We start from the raw sequence: 22694 nt of genomic DNA, 5'->3' as shown, positions 1-22694 counted from the left end.
TATCATGAGAAGCGAATCATTAATAGATAATGCTAATATCTGGTAATGAATATGCATACTTTCTTAAAGAAACTTTTGTCCACGGGGCAAAATGAAAATGAGAAAATTTTTTTGAAATATGCTGAAAATTCGCGACTCGTTTATTGACAAAGAATAAAAAGAAATACATCTACGAAGTAGGAAGCAAGAAGTAAAAAGACTATCACATTAAAAAAAAATCAACATCGAACTTCCTTTGCAAAATGAGTCAATGCCAAAATTTCAGCTCCCGCACCAAGAATATTAGCCTCAGAGTGGGTGTTTAAATTGTTTTTGAGATCACGGCTGAAGCAGAAAAATTTTTAAAAACACAGCTCGGGGAGGAGGGCGTTGACCAACTCCTCTCATGAAAGTATGAATGAAAGGAACACTGCGAGTGTGTATTATACTTACATCATTCATGTACAAGAGACATTGAGGCATGTTGCCATAAGCATGACACTCGAATAATTACGGTAATTCCATCTATTTTTTATAATCTTAGTTCATGTCTACGTTGATTATTTCATTTCACGAAAGCTTCTTCAGTTATGAATACAATATGCGATATTCACTGAAACTGCTTTATTTTTTAACTTCAGTAATACTTATCACTTTCCCATTAACTTTAGGTATCCAAGACATTTTAAGATGAATTTTACCAATGTAATTTTCAGTTTTTGACAATGATATTGCAAGGGGTCTCACGTCACTTCTACAGACTGAGAGCATGTATAATGTAAACCCTACAACATAAATGTGGGACTCAAAGCTCCGCCGGGAACAGAATCCAGGTCTTCTACTAGAAAGGCAAGAACACTACTTACAAAGCTTAAATGTAATTGTAGGTTTTAATGCTAAAAAGGAAAGTTATATCCATACAAGACAGTTTTTAATGTACGATTTACTTACATATTATTAAATATAGCTCCAGGTCTCACAGCTATTTGATACTGAAGCAAGAATAATCGATGTGGATTTTAATCATGATGCATGTATGTGCCTTTAAACAAACTGAGTACAATTCGCTCGACATTGTAGTCATATTAAATTTAAATAAAATATCTGGAAGAGTAGGTCGGACTTGGTGAGGGCAACACTTAATCTTCGAAATGAGATGTCAACGAAAACAGTAAAATTATCCAACTATATGAAAATCGCTGGTCCCACTGCAATGAGTTTGCTTACAACCATCCTAGAGTGTTCCTCGAGGGTTTACAATCCCAAATCAATATCATTAACAGAATGTCCCAAAATCACATACATATACATATGAAGCAGAATTACATTGAGTTTCCACTCTCTAGGTAGCGCTCTTGAAAGGCTTCGATTTTATCCGAACGGCACCTGCTTACGATTCATAGTAACTCCCTGTCTTTGCCCGAAGTACAAGTGTTAATTATTTTAGCTTATGCACAACTTATACATACATAAAGATTAAAGAATCATGTTGCTTTTCTAAATGAACTTTCATTTTCAATTAACAAAGTACAATTTCTTCTTTACCTCATATACAAAATTTAATTACTAAATTTTGAAATATCCTTGAAATAATAACCCATTTTACACGCAACATTTATACCGACTATTGCGAATTCGATCATTGCGGTATTTTATTGTGGCAAGCATGACCGCGCGGTCGCAGTTTCAAAAATCTGAGAACAACTGGCGAAACACAAGTTAAATATAATGAAATGAATCCTAATGAAAGGAGATGCAATGAAAATAGGGATAGGAATGAAAACAAAATGCGGACAAGACTTCTCCATTACATATTCACATTTCCTAATTTTGTCAATCATTCCAGTTGTTCTCACAGACCTGCCTGGATCTGGGTATTAGGCATCTAACACAGACTCCCTGTCAGCATTGTACCTCTTATGCCATTCAAAAACACCAACGGGGAAGCCAAATGTTCTCATAAACTTTTCAAACAACTAAAATGTTTTCGCTAAAGTTTTCCTTAAGTGCGTACAGAACTTTATATCCACTCTTTGTTCCATTTCTGACCCGTGACAAGTTATTACAACCCAAGTCTATACTTACCAACATCACACCCATCCTGACTAGCCGAGCTGGATGAGCCAAGGTCAGACACAAGATTCACCCCCTATGAGACATCAGTTTCCAATTTTGTAGTAAATAAATAAAGTTCGTTTTCTAATTGCCGTGATTTCACAGTCGAATTTTACATACTTCTAACAAGGGATGTATGCAAACAGTGATAGCTCGATATTTATGAAAGTTGGTACCTTTACTAATTGTGGATCGCTAATCATCGTGGTGATAGTCACTCGGTGCGGAAATGCCTTGTTTACCCGCTACGTATAATACATATACCAAGCAGTGACCGGGTGAGGCTGTGCCGAATTAAATCCCAAAAACTCCGGAAAAAAAGGACAGAAAATGACAAATGCATGCCAGTAACCTAATATCTACGGCAGGGGGTCACGTGACCAAGAATAGGGCAGTAGTGTCACACGAGCAATGTTGCCATCCCAACACAAACTTATATTTTTTTAAAAAATAGAACGTATACCATTTTATGGCATTAAAACAATTGGCGTAAAACGTGAAAGAAAATAAGAACAAGGTGGGTTATCAGTGTTGCCAAATAAGGGAGATATGAGGCTCTAAAGTTTAGAAATTATGATGTCCGTAACGGACAAATGTACGAAAACAAGACTGCAGAAGGAACAACTGTACAATAGGGAGTTAACCACAGCATGCACAGCATTCAATGACTAACGGGCTTGATCGAATCACGTCGAATGTGTGGCTAGGGCGAGAAATGTATGTATTTTGCCATACTATCTATGGCTTTTTGTTGCATGTATTGGTGTATTATGTTAAAATGTTTTGCGCCTGTATATTACTGGTAAGCTAAATGCAGTGTGTTTTGTTCTCATCGTTGTCTCACATGCTAACTTTTCCTATATTCTCGACTTACATCTATCACAGGTTATTAGTCTTTGCGAATTGATTCTGACGTACTTTCTTGTCACAGGTTTGTTACCTTTCGTGCCACAGTTTTTCTATACTGTTTTCTGGTGCTATACCGTCGTTTCTGTAGTTTGGAAGGCATCTAGAATTTTATGCAATGTTGCAACCCCAAGACAGTTCGTTTTATATCTCTGGGGAACGGTTCGAGATATTGATTCCGCACAAACGCCATTGGAATTGCTGTTCTACAGGAAGACTTGCTGTTCATATTTCCGCATTATGTCACATGGGACTACTTCCTTCTACGGCTACTCTAACATATGTCGTTTGTTGAATGAATTCGACATGAAGCCCGTTAGTCATTGGATGTTGTGTATGGTGTAGTTTACTCCGTACTGTACATTTGTTCTTTCTGCAGTCTTGTTGTTGTAGTACATTTTTTAGTTTCTCTGCACGGAACCCATAATTTCTTAATTTCAGAGCCTCAGAACTCCCTTATTTGGCAACACTGATAACCCGCCTTGTGCTTATTTTCTTTCACGTTTCATGAAAATTTTTATAATGCCATAGAATGGTATACGTTCTATTTGCAAAAATATAAGTTTGTGTTGGGATGACAAAACTGCTTGTGACACTACTGCCCTGTTCTTGGTCACATGCCCCTCTCCTGTAGGTATCAGGTTACTTGCATACATTTTTCATTTTCTGCCTTTTCCGGCGTTTTTGGGGATTTATTCGGCACAGACTCACCCGGTCACTGCTTGGTAATATATGTATTATACGTAGTGGGTAAACAAGGCATTTCCGCACCGAGTGACTATCACCACGATGATTAGCGATCCACAATGAGTAAGGATACCAATTTTCATAAATATCTAGTTGTCACGGTTCGCATACGTCTCTTGTAAGTCGTGTGAGGAAAAATCAAGAGTGGAGATATAGCTTCTGTACAAAGAGTGTGTAGATTTAGAAAACCACAAAAGTCAACTAATCATATGGCATCGGATATAATAGATCCATTATAAACCTTGAACAATTTAGTCTTCCATGGAAAAATGAAACATAGTATATTCATCTTATTCAAAAATTGATTTAGATGGTTAGTTCTAAGATAACAGAACAACCTTACCTAATTTTCATGAAAACTATACTTCCACACAATTAAAACCAAACTCGAAACACTGTAATACCGGTAGTAGCAGTGTTCCAGAAATCTATACACTATACACTAATCTATAGACTAAACATGCATCTGAGTTCGAGGCTTGATTGGTTAATTTATTATTTAACATCATGCTCAGCCCCAAGGTTTTTCAGATATGGATCTACAGCTTAACATGGGCCCAAAGAACATGAATTCCCATCGGGAATCGAGCCACGGTCTTTCTCTCCGACGGTGGGCATCCTAACCAATTAGCTACAAGAAATCTTCGGAGGGACCTTACAGACATACGAAAGCAACACACTGAGAGCAACAAAGACGGGTAAATCTCGATTGTTTCAGAAAATATGCTTTACTATGCTTTGATTTTTTTACAAAAGCCTGACACTCTCTCTGTATTGATCAACTGTTATCTCATCACTATTCTGATATAGTTTGAATGTCTTCCAAATGACTCTTAAAGAAGATTTTTAATTTTATTTATTAATAGCGCATGTAGAAACCGATGTTCTAGCACAGATCAAGTCATTCACCACAAACATTGAACTCTGCCAGCATCACTGGCAACAATGATTTTTTTTTTTTTTTTTTTTTTAAATATAACTTTCACATGACCATGCTCAAGGTTCCTTTAATCTTTGAAACTACACCTTCAACGGTAATGATTAAGTTGAAGGTCATTAGAAACCTGTTAATAGAGGTCATTCATTCTCTTTCTCTCAATTGAACCAAACTTCACCACTTCAGAATGGGATTTACTGTCAGCATAGTACTAACCTCTGAAGTCTATACAGCTTTTACAAATCTCGATGTGACGCAATAATTATTGCATAATTCTAAAATTTATTCACATAAGTATTATTTCTTTTATTATTGTACAGTACACTTTATATTGCAAAACATTAAATATTATTCGTGATTGATTAGAAACAATACTACATTCTTTAGTTGATATAGTCTTTCCTATCTTCCTTCTAATAATTTCTTTAATAAAAGAAAACTACTGTTTACTAACAGTGTTTTAGTTGAAGAGCAAAACTAATAACTGCATTTCTATCTTTCTCGGATTGTAATCATTCAGACTTACCCAGTAACTTGAAAAACAGTAATAGTATTGATGAATGATTGCAGGTAAACGTCTATTTTATGCACCAGGGCTTTAATGAGACGATCTTGCATCATTTCGCCTAACCAATTATTTAATACAGTTACTACAGATAAATGGTAAATTTAAGCCTGCCATATTAAAGGAATAAGGATACCGATTTCATCTTATTCTCATTCTGCCTAAAATAGCGGACGGTAAAAAATTTGCGGAAACTGGGAAAATTACAATTTTCTCAAATCACTCTCCCCCTTCTAATCTTCTCAAAGCTTAGTTTCTAATCGCCTTTCATACAATCAGAAGTGAGCAATGTCCAGATATTTTGATTCCCGGTTTTTATGAAAAATCAACAGCAATTTTGAAACAGTATTTAGTGTTAGTGATTATATTATAGATTATTGTTATTGGAAATAAAAGTAGGCTTGATTTATATATACAGTATATATCGCGGAACTAAAACAACGAAAATTACAAAAGAAAATTTCCTTGAATGTGAAAAATTGATAAATTGATAAATAGGTATGCATTTGACTTTCTATTACCGAACTACATTTATTCCTATCGTCATTTAAAATAAAGATTACAGCAGTTTGCGAGTCAAAGATTGTAAATTGCTGCTTCAGGTGACCTAACTGAATCGGATGACACAATGGATAACAGTGCTTTACTGTCACTTTCACAAGGATTATAAATAGAAAACTCCTTCAGTTAACTACATGAGGAAAACCACTGATTTATAGTACCACTAAGGGTCCTACTTGGAGGAATTTTTTCATTATTCTCAAAACGTATGGAAATAAGTCTAAAGGTATACATACACCTAAGTGAAAAGTTGCCTTTGTCGGCTTTGGAATGTTTTTCTGTTGCCATATAATTAATGCGCATGTGGCTCATATTTCGATTCCCCATGGATATTTGCCTTGGATACAAAGTCGAGCAGTGGTTTAGATCCCATCTGAAACAGAAGACCATGTTTCGTATAGCCTCGGTGTTGAAAACGAACGTTTAGGATCTAATCAATCACAAATACCTGCCGTCACCCGATTTTATTTTGTCTTTAGCTTAGCGGCTTCGATATTGCTTTAAAAAGAAGAGCATTTGCACCAAATACCTGAAATACATTAGTACAGTCGGTTCAGTGTATAACCCACTTTTATCTAACTTAGAACTCTCTTCTGTAAAGAGCTCGATTTACCAATTCATTCACAAGATATTCACTTTCTTGACGTGACTGCATTATACATATATTTTATTGTACCTTCAATTTTTATTTTACTTTTTATGCATCAAACATGAAATTATTCACAAACGTGATATATCTATTACTGCCCTCCCTACCTATATAATGCACGGAACCAAGTCACCAATTGCAATATATCTGGCGAAACACAAGGCAATCAGACGAAGAATCATAATCGCAAAGGAAACATCAAATTACTGACACTCGATTATGTTACAAAATCGAGAAACGTGTGCATTTTTTATTCACATTGAAGGTCATAAGAAAATAAAGTACGTATTACACGTTTATTGCGAGAATATGTGCAATTTAATATGTCATTTTCAATATTCCCTGAAAGTATACATTGCAACTTTAGTGATTACACCTTACAAGGACTATAGTCGTAGTAGGAGAATGTTATGTGCTCAAATGCTATCTACATATTTAAAAAAATGACATCATGTTTTGTTTTAAAATGAAAATCTTGACGTAAGTCCTTTGTGTATAGGAGTTCTCCCTGAACTTTACAATCATTTTTGATGATAATATACAATTATAAATGACCTGTCCTTTTATTTTTACCACGAAGAATTTCTTAAATGTCATTCAGTAGATTTTTTTTTTTTAGTTATTCCACTTTATTAATAATATAATCCGACTACAAAAGTGTGTTTAAAAACGTACACGGCATTTATTAGTCGTTTGATTTATCTGTGCATGTGGCAAAGTTTGGAATTAATTTCCTTGTTTATAAGTAACGTCAGTCACATGGCAGAGTTGCCAGATGTACTGGTTTTACTTGATATTTTTTCTATGCAGTTTTTCAAGAAAATCTAAAGGATATGCAGAAGTAAATCAAATTTAATGAAAGTAGTTATCTACAGACTTTAAGTCGTTTTATGTTAAATACGTATATATATAAGCCGATACGCTGACCATGCGCCACCAGCTTAAATATTTGCCGCATGGCTGAACAAACTTTCATATATTCTTGTGACATTACAACAAATGTTTTATTTGAGTACACAGAGATGCCGAATTGCAGGGAAGACTGATAACAAATAAGTACCATTCCTTATAGTCATAGGGTTTGAAATACCGATGAAATTAGTAATAGATGGAAAGAAGTACTAAACTTACTGCGGTAACAATCCACGAAGGACTATGGCTAGCCACATGTATCATGTGATGCGTGATCAAAGCATCAGCTCTAAGGTGTCATTATGGACCTGAGTTCGCTACTTCTTAATTTGCATATTCTCCAATAGCTTCATGATGATAGGAATTGAAATATTTCAGCTTTACCTTCCAGGGACTAACAGGGATAATGATGTTAATGAAGGAAATGGTGGAATAAAGAACGTGGGAGGAAACGGAAGAATCCGAGAAAACCGACGCAATGTTGGTTGTTTACCGTACGATCTACTTGGCGCGAGCTGGGGTTGAATCAGGGGCCCCACACACTAGAAATGAGCACTCTAGCACTAAGTTACCGCGACATTTCATGATGTTAAGTTGACATTGGAAAATGTTAGTGATCCAATCAGAAGTAGAACCAAAGTTGCATAAGCTAACAATGCGGCTAAGCAACAGAATTTTACATAAAGGAAATCTTGAGCAACCTATTTCTTTTTAATGCTCTTTGCTCGCAATCGCAGACGTAAATTTTTATGTATATGCTGGCAAGAGCCCTCCCCTAAAAGAAGAAAAGTACAGTACAAATTGTTGAAATCTTATGTACAGAGTTACAAGGAGCTTCAGAGAATTTTCTTTTTGTTTTTTAAACCTAGGTGTATAATACTTTTGACAAATTATAAGAGAAGTTGTATTATCGGGGATCACATATGGGATATACTGCATAAACGCGGAATTAATTTTTAATAATACTATACTAAGAGGGGTGGGATTGAGCGAGTCAGTCTCTTGTATAGATCACTGGTCTAGCGTGGATTTATGCATATACTTTGAATAATATTGTTGAATGAAATATACCAATAGCAATTCTCATACTTCTGCCTACCGCACAAGTAGCTTTTTTTTTTTTTTTTTTTTTTTTTTTAAAAAATATTATTATTAAATCCAACGACTCCACTTTTTCTTTTCTAGAAAGTGTCAACATATTATATGCATTCCTAGTAAAATCGGAATGCATTACTTTGTGTGGCGATATAACAAAATAAACCAAGAAATGAATTGTGTGTATTGACTTTTAGTGCTCTTATGTTCTAACCGCCTTGTAAAGTAATACAGAAAACCACTCATACTGACATTTCCCCTTCTGATAACTTTCAACCATAACACCATTTAACACAATAGCAGGGATTCCACAAAACAAACGCAGTAACTCATCAGATAGATAGTAATTAAATACTAAGATAAAATTTCTAACGTTTTAAACAGGTTTTAAACTGACATAATTATTTAAAGCTTCACTCATTTAAAAGTGTTGCTTTTCATCCTCTAATTATTTTCACAGCATTGTATCTTTTTTTTTTTAAAAAAAAAAAAAACTATCTCTGCAGCTTGTCGCCTAGGTAAAGTGTCTAGTGTTTATAGATCACAAACAGCTGCAGATAAAATTATGAAGCATAAAGTGATAGAAAAATGTAAAAAGAACGCATTGAATAAAAGGGGGGGGGGTCCCTGGAGGGTGACAAAAGTTTTAAATGGAAAAGTATGATATTTGATACATCATTGAAGAAAAGACTAAATGGCAACAACTGAACTTACAGCACAATGTGAAAGCAGAAAGCATTGGATGATCGGGCGAAGCTTCCTAGTTTGTACATAGTAGACTTCATGCATAGGAGTCACCTAACACATACAGAATGGCGAGCTCCTCCGTGGCTAAGCGGTTAGCGTACGCGCCTTTGGCGTGGGAGACCCGGGTTGGATTCCCGGCGGGAGCTCATGTGGTTCGAATTCCACGTTAATCACTACGTCCACGTCTCAAATAGCCTCGCTGCTGAACGGGACGTTAAACGCAAAATCAATTCAACTCAACATACATAATGGTGAGTTGATTAGGAAACTGAGTCACTTCGCTGCACTATGATTTTTAAAAATGTTGTCCCACAATATTTGGACTTTTTTTTCTACAAGCCTAAAATTTGCTACTGAATACACTGGATACTACATACGGTAATTACAGACTTCGCGCATGGTGCGGATCCGATTCCAGATGGGATTTTCATTTTCTAATACTTAGTATGTTACGATTAAGCCATTTTAATTCCTTTTAAAAACAAAGTAATCAAGCAACTTAAGATGATCAAAAAAAGAGCAAATCATATTACTGATGGGTAAAACTAAAGAAATGGGAATAAATCTATAAAAGGGCTGGGCACGTAAAGTGGTTCGCCATAATCCATTATAATCAATCGCGCCCAATGCTTTTACACACTTGTTCATTTTACCTCACCATTTTTTTTTTTTTTTTTTTTTTTTTTGTAATTTTGTAGAAGCATTATTTTTAAAGGTTTTTACGGCTATATTTTAACTTTTTATTATTTTTGACATTCAATCCGTTCTTGAAGTCTATCGTAGTCTCACAAAGATCTCTTGGATGTTATACTGTAATGACAACTCCAGAGCATTTCTGGTTGCATAACGGAATAGGATTACACAGTTAGAGAACAACTACAGCAGTGAGTCGTAAGTCTTGCAATATTCTGGTACGCAACAGAGGCCTTCCTGTGTTTATTATAGTACAATGAAAGCAGGTTAACATTCAAACTATAGCCTCTCGTGTTGGGCTGTGAACCCACCTATATGATAATAGTTTTTCGATTCCACGTCGATACCGTGTCTTGTCCTTACAGGCAAAGAAGTCGGTCACTGCTGTTTTTGTTTCCACCTCCTTCTGGTTGTGAAGCATCATTATTTCAAGAAGTGCGCTATGGACCAAAACAGGTCGCAATCCGAAGGGATAAGGTAAGGACTATATGCTGAGTATTGCATCACGTTCCTACAATTTTTGTTGGTTTCTCGAACCGTGTATGGTTTTGCATTATTCTGCTGCAGCAAGGCGTATTTTCGGTTTACCAATGCAGGATATTTCTGGCGTAGTGCAGTATATAACTGTTCGGGATAAATCTCGGCATTGATGGTGCCGACAGAACGAACTCGAAGTGAATTACTCCTTCATAGCTCTATCACATACAAAACAGGATTTTACTCGAAATGGTTCAATTTGACGACCGCTTTTGGAAGTTGGTCCCGTTTGGGTAAATTCGGGTCGGCTCACTTTTCGTCGCATGACAATCCGTTTCAGGATACACTTATGATGCGGATTTTGTAGCAGTTATTGGCACACATCTACTTCCCTCTGGGCCTAAACCGAGGTCAATTCATGTGGCACAATGCGGCAGCTCCTGGTGGTTTTCCCAAGTTTGTGAAGGTGACGCAATACAGTGGGCTGGGATATACGGACTTGGTTTGACAATCGTCGTGTGTTGGTGGATGAATTTTCCTCAATGGCGTGTTGTATGATATCAGAATCTGTTACCCTTGGGTCACCAGACCTAGGATGATGTTCAACACCTTTGCACAATGTACGAAATATTTGGAACCAACAAGTTGCCGTGCTGAGGTTCGCTGCACCTTCCGTTTTCACATGACACACATTTTGGGTTTCTGACGCATTGTTATACCCGGGTTCGAACTGATACAGTAACATTTCACGTATCGAATGTTGTTGAGTACTCATTGTCACTGCCACTAAAAACTGACTGAATATACTGACGGATGGCAGCCTCCATGTTAGAAGGTCTGCCTGCCACACTACCTCTTAGGTCAGCTTCCCCTTGTATTTACGGTCAATCACGGCGTATACACGCGCCTGCTGTTTGGGTTGTGGAAATATTGCAAGACTTATGACTTAACCTTATATTAATCGCTTAACTGATTGTACAGAAAAAGATAAGGACGAAGAAAACTTACGTGAAGATATTGTACTGTCATCGGGCTTACGTATCTGTGCGAAATTCTAGATAATATGGGAGTACACGAAGCAAAAGTTGCAAGACTTAATTCTGGCAAACACACAAAGATAAGCAACATAATGAAAAGATTGTAAGAAAAGGAAATTAAAATTTCCCCCTCTATCACGGTTCTGTAGATTGAATGAATACACTTTTGCTTTTCTTTTTATGAAGATATTTTTTTTTTACTGATACTTCTTTTGAGCAGATTTCATATGAGATTGCCTCATGAATACTGTAGAAAATTTTCTGACACGACTTTTGATCCATAGATAATCTGGTTATCGATTTTACCACACACTTATATAAAATAAATGATTGAATAGAAGGGTACAGCAAGAATATATGCGACTCAAGCTCTAATAAATCTTCCAGCAGCAATTTCATGAAGACGTTAATAGAAGTCATTTGGACCGTGTACAATGAGGCAATATTTCTGACAGTTTGCCCTTCTGCATTAACCTCAACTGAAGTTTTAGAACAGAGGTCAAGGAAACTTTTCCTTTTCATCATAAGTATTTTTCTTTTACATACTTCGTGAGTTCTGTATTTGCAACATCTTATTATTTAACTTCTGTTTGTATGACCTCGGGACAAAATTTTGGATAAAGCTAGCCATTTAAGCGCAAGGCCATTTCGACATCTCAATCCAAGAAGCCTCTGAAGAGACTTTGCGTGTGACCCCTGTCTAAGTATCACCTAACTCATCTTCTTAAATAATAGATCTACTGACGAATTTCACGAGCTTCTTAACGCAATGCTATTATAAATTCTATTTCATATATATCTACTGAAACTTGTTATTACTAACCTTACAATAGTTGTCCTTTACGAAACCCACGTTACATGCATGTGATTCATATGCTGTATACCTATTTTCGTGGGATTAATTTCTATCGTGTCTGGAAACAAAAACTTGTCATTTTCAAAACAAGTTCTTAACTTGACACAAAGTATCCTATCTTAAGCGTGCGTATAAATCATAATTATGAGAAATAAGTTGGAGCTTCTATAGTATATCCCATATCACGCATTTTTGTACTTACACATGATAATCGGAATGTAGAATATTGTGTAATATTTATTTCTAAATATATAAATAAATAAGTTATCAAATTATTATGTATTTACAATAAAATAAATTATATACTACTAAAACTTTACAACAACTTAAGAGATTTTTAAAATTTGCATTATAATAGTTAATCTTTTTTTCTAACGTTTTATGGAATACAATGAGAAATATGGCATATATATCACAAGATTATTTACTTGTTCTGAGTTTAAACTTGCAGCAAGGCCGAGATTTTACAGAAAGTCTCTTTGCAATTCAATAATTAATCAAATCGCACTTCAATAATTATTACATGTATGCTGTAAATGCTCTTATACGTCGAAGAAGTAACAGAGGCGCATACACAAGTAAACCCAAGTGATCGGAAGAAATGTTTAAGGAAATTTCGAATTTCACCATTGAGAATATAGCGCACAAACAACACGCTATCACAATCTGAATTTATTTCCAGCACCTCATAAAGCAAAAATTTCTTCTATATTATATACTTTCATTCAGATATGAGATAATAAAGCTCTTTTAATTTTGTTAAGGTAGTTAGATATTAAATTGCAATGACTGTGGGAAATAAACATTAATCGCAGATTATGAAATTAGAATTAAGCTCTATGGTTCGTTAGTTGGATTGTAGCATAATTTTCAGTAGCGAAGCTATATGAGAGTGAATCTACAGATTAACTTGAGATCTGAACCATGTGAGTCCCTATCGGGAATCCAACCCGGGTTCTCCGCGCCTTGGTACGTTAACCATACAGCTACAAAGCGAACTAGCCCCACGTTAGGCTACCTAATTATTATTTGAGCACACTAGTGCCTACTTTACTTTCTTTTCTTTTCCCCTTTTACACTTTTTTTTTTTAAATCTCCAGTTTACCAACATTGAGAACTGACTACTAGAAAACTTCCCAATTTATACAAGTGTTCAACTTGCAGAGTACTGACACTTGCTGATTGATTCTCCTTTCCTACCTTAAGTAACACTGGAGTTAAGAAGCAAGTTTTCTCCTATTCAGACGAATTCCCAATCACCACTTTTTGCCTTTGCACAGTACTTGTAGTAGTGTTTGCCAGCAGCCTTTATAGTAAAGCCAACTGTCTTTATACTGCGATAGAGGGTAAGATAGAAGAAAGTGAAGAACACACGATATTCTTCTTTGATTTGAAAATAGGAGAAAATATTTGGAGTTAAAGGAGACAGCTGAAGATCGAGAAACGTGGAAAAAAATTTCCAGACTCTTACCTAAATGGGGTTCTCCTATTAGTCCCACGACTTGCCAACACGCAGAATACTTAATAACAATAATAATACATTATATACCAATTTTTTTATTTGATTTCAGTTTAGCGTCCCTTTCAGCAGCGATGCTATATGAGACGTGAACCTACTGATTAACGTGCAATCTGAACCACATGAGCTCCCGCCGGGAATCGAACCCGGGCCTCCCACGCCAAAGGTGCGTACACTAATTTCATATCAACTGTAACCATGGTATATATATATATATATATATATATATATATATATATATATATATATATGTATGTGTGTATGTGTGTGTGTGTAAGAATAATGATGAGCAGACAATTATCTTATGTAACCTCTCAATGTGCTAATTTTATCATATATCGTATTTGTATTATTTTCCATAAGTAGAAGCTTTGCTTTGTATATACTTAAACACAAACAAACTATTTGCTGAGCAAAACAATATATTCATATTTAAAAAACTACATACGTGTTACAGTTTCGCCAAAATGTTAGTTGGCGAAACTGTAACACGTATGTAGTTTTTTTTATATGAATATATTGTTTTGCTCAGCAAATAGTTTGTTTGTGTTTACGTATTTGTATATATATTTCATTGCATATTATTGACAACTGCTCGGAGGAAATATCCATTACTCGGAGTCGATTTATAGATTTTTTTTTTTAAACAGAATATTCCTTACAACTCCACAGCTATATGAGACACGAATGTAAATTTTAACGCGAAATTCAAACAATGTGTGCTCTTAGGTCCGGGAATTAAGCAGAAGTTTCTGCAACAAAGGTGAGAACATACACACAGTCAAAAGGAACCTTTCTTATGGAATGTATAGTGATGGCATACCTAAAATAGTGAAGAATTGTAGATGATACTTTAAGGAATGCAATACTGCGAACCTACACGACCACACTCATACTACAAATCAAGAAATTGCACTCTCAATTTCTTTTCAAAAATAAAAACAATCAACACGGTAATAACATTGGCAATTCGAAATGAGCTTAAAAACCTGATAACTATGCTGCATTTATTATTGCATACTATTTTAAACAGTAAAATTATGTATTAGATCGAGTCATCTATTGAGGTTCAGTATTTTACTTAAGCACAGAGTTTGACGTTTTATTTGCTGGTTTCATCCAGATCTACTATGTCATTGGCATAAAAAAAAAGACAAAATTATCCAGTAAAACGTACTACATTACACATACAAATGCGTAAAATCTCTGTTTGCTGCAATGTGTGTACTGTTTGTATTAGATATTTTGTTGAATAAAAGAAATACTCTATACATTTATGCTACAATTTATTTACAACCATAATTTACATAAATAATGTTGGGGTGGGTTTAACCGTAGACTCTAGCGGCGAGAGGAGCAGCGGCAATGGGGGCAGCAAGAGGAGCAGCGACCTTGGCAACTGGGGCAGCCACGACGCCGGGTTCTCTCTGGACAACAGCGTTGAATCCATTGACTGGGTCAGCAGTGTAGAAGACAGTACGACGGGTGCCGTCGGGTTCGATCAAGCTGTAGCTGCCTTCAACGACATCACCGTTCCTGGTTTCTTGTTGTCCCTTGGAGTCTCCAGTAAGGGCATCCTGGATGTCGTAGGCATAGCTGTACTGTGGGTTGGGGTCGTAGTCGGTGTCGACGGCAGCGACTGGGGCAGCAACAGCTCTGGCGACTGGAGCAGCTACAGCGACGGGAGCAGCTACCCTGGCGACGGCTGGAGCAAGAACTGGAGCGCCGATGACTCCAGCCTTAGCGACTGCTACGAGGGCAGCGAGGACAAACAACTGGAGAAAATATTGGTACATGAGTTCCAATGATAAAATAATAGAACAGTACAAGATAATGTTCTAACATTATGAAAATACTATCTGAATAATTTTCCTCCATATGATCGAATGGCCACACAATATTTCGATTAGTCTTCTTTTAGTTTAAAATTCTAATTTAATTAGCCCTAATGACTTTCGGAGGAACATCTTTCTAATTAAGGTTACTTTCTAAATTATCTGAAAGAATGGTGTAAAATTTAAATTTTTGGTAGTAGATAATTTAAATTTTCTTATGTCAACGCCAAGTATCATCTTTTTCAATATGATTACAAGTGCAATATATAACTAATAGGATAATGAATGCGGAAGTCAACACAAAATTTAGTGTTTTTCCTTCCGAAAATTGCAGTCACTAAGCATGTGTAAGCATACTTAACACTCGCAGATATAGAGATTACTTAAAAACACCAAATAACATTTTTCCTGAATTATACTGTTATTGACATTAAAAAAAAACTTACCAAAGAAAAATATTGCACCCCATAAAATGAGCAAGAACAACTTCGTGCATAGTCTAGCGAATTAATGTATTTAATGAATATTAAGCAATTTGCAAATCATGTATATATTACAGTAAAACACAAAACATTAACTGAGCCACTAACTTTTAAGACAGTATGCAGTAGTTCAGACACGCAATTTCATTTTAAAACGATGTTTTTAGAAATGCAAATTCTATTACGAAGTATCTACTTTTGAAGCCGACTGTCCAAGATACAATTTATATACCATGGTTACAGACGAACTTTCTCATAAAAGCTCCCATTTTATTGCAAATGAATTCACTCACTTGACCAGTTTCATTTTGATAACATTCCATTTGTTCAACATTAAAATCTGAATTAAGTAACATGACTAAAAGTTGAGTATCGAGTCGCACATAAATTATTATATCCTACTCAGAAGGATACAAAGTCGGAAACAATTTACGAAAAATTTTGTTCACCTACCAGAAAATAAAATGTTATGTTAAAACTCTTCTGTTTTGGTCTACCCACAAGCATCTACCTATTGTAACCTTTCGCCATTACATAATATGTATTGAATACTGAATATTGTGCTTCTTTCTCCATCAATCGTAGTCAGATGGAACGCCCCATTTTTAGAAAGCATGACATCATACCAACTACTTTCAATATCGCCCAGAGGAAAGCATGTTAAGTCTTAGTTCGAATCCATGTAACGACCTACTTTAGGTTTCCTGTCCAATAAACAAAATCGCGGACATGTGTAGTAAATCATTATTGCTTTTTCTTCTTCATTTAAAGTTAATAGCAACTTAAACATTTTGCAATGAAATGTGAAGACCACAAAGATGATCGAATTAGCAATCTAGAAATGAACGTCCTACGCATCTGTTACTGTTCTTTTGACCAATTCCTACCCTTTTCAAGTTACAGCATGTCTAAAACGGTCTTAAATAAATAAATTTTATGCGAATTTGTTAGAACACAAAGCACTCAATTACTGGCGGAAAAAAATATTGAAATCTCACTTTACTGTACTACAATTATATGAAATGAAAGTTCTAATTTACGTTCCACGATCACGCTCTTTAGGTTAACGGAGATCGATGATTAATGAAAATGAAAAATTATAAAATAACTGGTAGAAATAGAATGGGAATAAATGAAAGAACCTCGAGAAAGCCCAAAGACACGATGTTGTCCATCTAGCGTGGGCGGTGATCAAACCAAAGACTCCTCATACTCTACCACTTATAAATCGTGTCTCCTCTACAATTATCTGGCCTGATGAACTATAAACAGAAGGTCTGTCTTAGAATTAGACAAACGTATTCGGTTCTCTTTTTGCTCTCGATCTCAGTTCAGGAAGGAACTGCGAACGGTAACACAATACTTAGGCGATAACTTGACAGCTTCTTGTGTTGATATTTGGAAATGTGGAGTTACTAATTTCTAATCATTTGCATAATATGATTTTACGACTTTTCACCCCTCCCCCCAAAAAACAAAGTTATAAAAACGCAACGAATCAAGGAATATCTTAATATTTAATTGGTATACCATGATATTGAGGTCATAGCAAACTGCTATTAAAACATATTACATAACGATAACGTATTGTTTCATAGGTCATTCTTCGAATATCTGACCTTGGTTGCCAACTTTTAAAACAATACTTCTCTCGCTAGCTCTTTTCATTATCGATAATCAAAAACTTCCTAACAAACTAAATTTAAATGAAATGAAATATTATCCACGAAAATGTTTAACGTAATTTTTTTTTTTTTTTTTTTTTTTGCAAGTTACATTATTTTCTACGCAATGACGAACTCAGAAGTACATACACGATTAATACAGAATCAATTATTGATATATCAAACAGTTACAATAGAAATTATTGTGAATATTAACATCTCTCTCCCCATCTACATTTACTACACTTTAAAAAAAATGATTTAAGAGCTAACTGGAATGTAATTCGAACTCTGCATCATTATGTAAGTTCTTAGTGAACAAATATGGTTTGTATAGATTTCTCGGGACACTCTCGCTTTTTTCCACTCATTTCTCCAACAATTTCAACTGTATTTGTCAACTACCTCCATTAACTAAAAAAAAGTAACCGTAGACCGATAACGTGCTATCTATTCTATTTTATTCTATGATAGAGAAGGTAAATAGCCTCGCTGCTGAATCACTCATCCAATCCATTTATGTATTCCATAGTATGTAATAAACATGGGACGGACATGCAAACATGACCAAAATTTGAGCAGATACTCAATATTATCCGTTTGAGAAAAATTCACTTTATAATTTGCAAAACTAATATTTAAACTACAACCATGGGAAAGAAATCACGGCGATCATACAAAATTAGTATGGTCATAAGAAGCGCTCTCACCCACCAAAATCTCATTATATCCTACTATCAGCCAGAATTCGAATAATGAAAATATGATCTATCTTATGATCAAATGCTGAATGCCCATACACACAGCAGCGGATCAGTTTCTATTACGCAGGATTGCTTTCTTTCCTCCAAAAATATTAACGAAGTTAAATATACAGCTAAAACCTAATATTTAGCTAGACTGCAACAAATGATTTATGAATAAAGTCAATATTTTTTGACTATCACGAGTTTGTTGTCTCATTTCAGAGCCAGGACTACATCATACGTCAATTTAACAATGATCCCAACATCACGTATTTCACTGGGAATCGAACCTAGGTTTTCAGCACTATCAAAGACAACGCTAATCACTTAGTCATGAGGGAGCAGTAACGACTACAGTCCCTGAAATACTTGCGGGACTTATGATCTATTGAAAGATATGAAAAGAAAGTTCTTGTCTTAAGAACTTGGGACACTAAACTGTGTTATACAGCTCATGGTGTTCATGTATCTATTCCACTTCACGCATCCATCTCCCGCTTGCTTTCGCAGCTAGTGAGTGACCTACCTTGAAGGCCATGTTCCCGTCGTATCTGCAAGCACTGTGAACTTGCGAGTGACGATAAAGCTCCACCCCGCCTTATATATACTCAAGCTTTGCCCACTTACCAGACAACAAAAAAAGAAAGAAGAAAACCTGACAAGGTAGTCCAAACAACTGCTACCTGCCTTTAAAATATTCCAGTGACAATAACATTGTATACGCCAGTTGTGATAACACCGCCCAAGCTACATGTGAAGCCAATATTCTCTAGTTTTGCTTCAACCAACTCGTAAACACGAAAGTTATTCTTCCGAACTACTTTTTATTATTATTATTACTACTACTAATGCATTGATAGTGTTCTGAATTCCCGCTTTAGATTTAAAATCAAGATCTGTAAAATAATAATCTACTCAAGTTCTTGGTTTATTATTTTAAGAGAATGGGATTTTAAATAGTATCAAGAATTTGATTAATCTTGAATTTACAGTTTGGCCACTATTGATTCATGTTAAAAGAACTCAATCAAACAAGAACGTAGTATGAAAATACAAATCTCTAATTTCATATCACACAGTTACGTCCTGTAGGCCAAACGAGACGAAGATGCAGGTGAATGATCACGAAATAATTAGTGAGATGAACGGTGTGGGAGGAATAAGTGAATCCCGAGAAAAGCAATGAACATTACGTTATCTTCCACAGATATACATGCTCTGATTGAACAAGGAACATCGTGCAGAAGTTATAAGCGCCCTTATGACTAAGCTACGACTTCCCCTAATATTACATCAAGTTCGTTCATGAACTTTCAAATTTCTACTGAGTTACTTTTCAAGTTGAAACAACTAGCTACTTAGAAAATAAACTAAATTAAGGTATAATAACAATTACTATATTTTACATTGTCTACCAGGCACCAAACCAACTGCAAACATAAGCATAGCGTTTGATATTTAGGGGACTTCGAAAGAAGTAAAAATAAAACAGGTTCAAAAATAAAGTGAAAAATATCTTACAACGATAGAAACCGGCAAACACAATTGAAACTAAATTTTAAACATAAATAGCTTGAAAATTAGTGGGCATATTACAAACGGTTTATGGCAGCACGACAGGGAGTTTAGTTGCCATTTTCAATATGCTAATTAATTATGTATTAAAATCCCTATCGCCAAACAAAAATTTGGTCGCCAATGGCAACCTGGCGACTAAAATGTCGCGCCCAGGTTTGAGAAATTACTGAGGTACCACTACTTTATCTAGGCAATTATGTTTCTGAACCTGTCGATACCAGCGTAACGAATTTTATACAACGAATTCGATTATGGGAACACTTTTTTCTAAAGTACTAATTAAGCTTAAGTGTTAATTTTCCAATGCATAATATTTAAAGATCTTTTCTTTTCGTGAAAGCAAATTAGTAAAATCATTTTCCGTTTTCAGGTAATAACACACATTATTTTTATGACTTATGCCCTCACACATACCATATAAATTCTTTTGAATCATTCGCAATGAACGTAGGAAATTTAATATATGGAAGTTCATTTTTTTTTTTTTTTTTTCATAAACAGAACATGCAAATCTTATTCAACTGCAAGAATAAATTGTAGCGCAAAAACATAGGAAAATGGGATGAATTGACGAGCGTAAGTTTTTCATCTACTGGATTGAAGGGCAACTTTGGGCGAAATTAAGAAATTCCACTAATTTTGGTCTTAGGTTGAGGAGTATGTGTGCAGATATAAATATTCCGACCGTCATTTATCTGCAAATCGTACAAGCAAATAACTGCAATGATTTTTAAAAGGTATGAACAAAAATCTGATTGTTGAACCTGAAAGAAATTGAACCAAGTCCACGTCACTTACGACAGCAGTTATTATATAAATAGTACTGAGGTAGCGACACCAATTCTTCAAACACTTCCATGGCAATGTGAGGAAACGAAATAATTTTAAAATCATTTTTATTTCAACTAGGAAATACAAAAAGTTAAGAACTCAATACAAGGCCTTGGAATAGCTTGTTAAAAACTCCTTACTACGGCCGGAGGAGTAACGAACGAAGGAAACTGAAAACATCGTTCAACAAGGTGAGTCAAAAGTCTCAGGACACTCATTTTCTCAGCAACAGAGGTGTCAGTCATTCTGAGTTCACCATTGTATGCGAGGGCACGAATCCTATGTTCGATGGTACTTTCAGTTCATGGCCACAAATTTGAAATCTGCTACATTGGATTGAGGTTATTTTTATATAGAGTATCCAATAACGCTAAATGTTTCCGTAATCAATTTACGTAATCACAGTTTACATGCAAGACTAGCGAATCAGTATTGTGAGCATCAACATGGCATTTTCAATTGACATTGTTCATACTTCATGATCTGTGGTGAAGCAATTTCACAACAACAACGTACACGTAATCGATTGGTTTACTCAAAGTCCTCATTTAAAAACAATTAAAACTTTCAAGCGATGTTTTGGGACATGACTTTGAGCCACACTACAAAGACTCACATTGATACCTGTGCTCACTGCAGTTCTTCAAGAAAAATAGTCTACCACTGCCCATTGAAACTTTCGCCACTCGACAGGAAGTATGCTTGCGAGTGTGGAGGCTATGACAAAGGCAAAGGGTGGGCCAATCCGTACCAGACGTAACTAGAGATGGATTGTTACGTTAGAAGAACTTGTAGCTGTCATAAACAAAAATCTTGAAACCCTACCATATTTCACCATGTACACATAGTCTTGAAAGGGTCAAAACATTTTTTCCAACCTGCAAGGAGTCGAACAGTGTGCAAATTTCTGGGACGTCTTGCTTGCTACCTGCTATCGCCCTCCCGCTGACATAAAGGAAAAACCAGTTTCGCCGCTTCCGAAACAACGGATTCTTTTGGACTGGGAAGGGGAGTGCGCCAAAATACACGTTTTTAATGAGGAGGTTCACTGTTCGTCCACTAAAGTGCAGTGCTGCATGGGTGGTAATACCTTTCTTGCTTACAAGAAGCTGTAAAATCTAAACAGTAGATAGAAAGATCGGATAGCAAGTTTTTTTTTTTTTTTTTTTTTTTTTTTATGACAGCTACAAGATTCATGTAAAATGGAAACGTACCATAGGTCAGATGGTTCCATGAGTGACCATAATTTCAGGTTCTGCCCCGATACTTTTGATCATATCGTGTATATTGACTAAAATTTTTCTTCTACACTTCTTAAATTTCAGAACGAACATAATCTATATCATTCAACATAATTTTATGAATGTTCATATGCTAAAATATCTCAATACAAGTGGAATCACGATATTATTCAAAGTATTTATATCTTATTTTAGAATTTTGATTTACAATAGCTTTGGTTTTTCGTATCTCTACAAACGTACTCAATGATCTAACATTACATACTCTGTCCAAGTTTTCGATGGAAGAATGCGGTAGGTGGAATACGTAGTTACTCTCAATATCCTACTACTTAACAATTACTATTTGTTATACGCAAGCCCTTGGTTTGCTGAACCCTATAGGTTAATATCGAGCTTAATTAAATGTTCTAACTGCTTACATTTAACTTTTTTCCTACTTTATCAACGAACTTTTTTGCGGCCACACAAGTAATAACCTAGATTATTCATACTCAAATCTAAATATGTTTACAGCCTTTC

General features: G+C 35.4%; 2 protein-coding genes across 3 annotated transcripts in view; both read right to left on the bottom strand.

The window, feature by feature from the left end:
* Positions 1-22694, bottom strand: part of LOC145692843 (neurobeachin-like protein 1) — a 561942-nt gene that overhangs the window by 151780 nt on the left and 387468 nt on the right. The gene's annotated exons all lie outside the window — the stretch shown is intronic.
* Positions 15066-19114, bottom strand: LOC145692904 (larval cuticle protein A2B-like). The gene is made up of 2 exons (XM_081768462.1): positions 19049-19114; positions 15066-15570 (listed from the first exon to the last, which is right to left on the bottom strand). The coding sequence occupies exons 1-2, from the start codon at positions 19058-19060 to the stop codon at positions 15124-15126; spliced, it is 459 nt and encodes a 152-aa protein (XP_081624588.1). The 5' UTR covers positions 19061-19114; the 3' UTR covers positions 15066-15123.

This window comes from Thermobia domestica, chromosome 1 (genome assembly GCF_964235325.1).
Source record: "Thermobia domestica chromosome 1, izTheDome1.hap1.1, whole genome shotgun sequence".
Classification (NCBI taxonomy): Eukaryota; Metazoa; Arthropoda; class Insecta; order Zygentoma; family Lepismatidae; genus Thermobia; species Thermobia domestica.
Note: the sequence above shows the minus strand (reverse complement) of the source record. Positions and strands in the feature narration are given on the sequence as shown.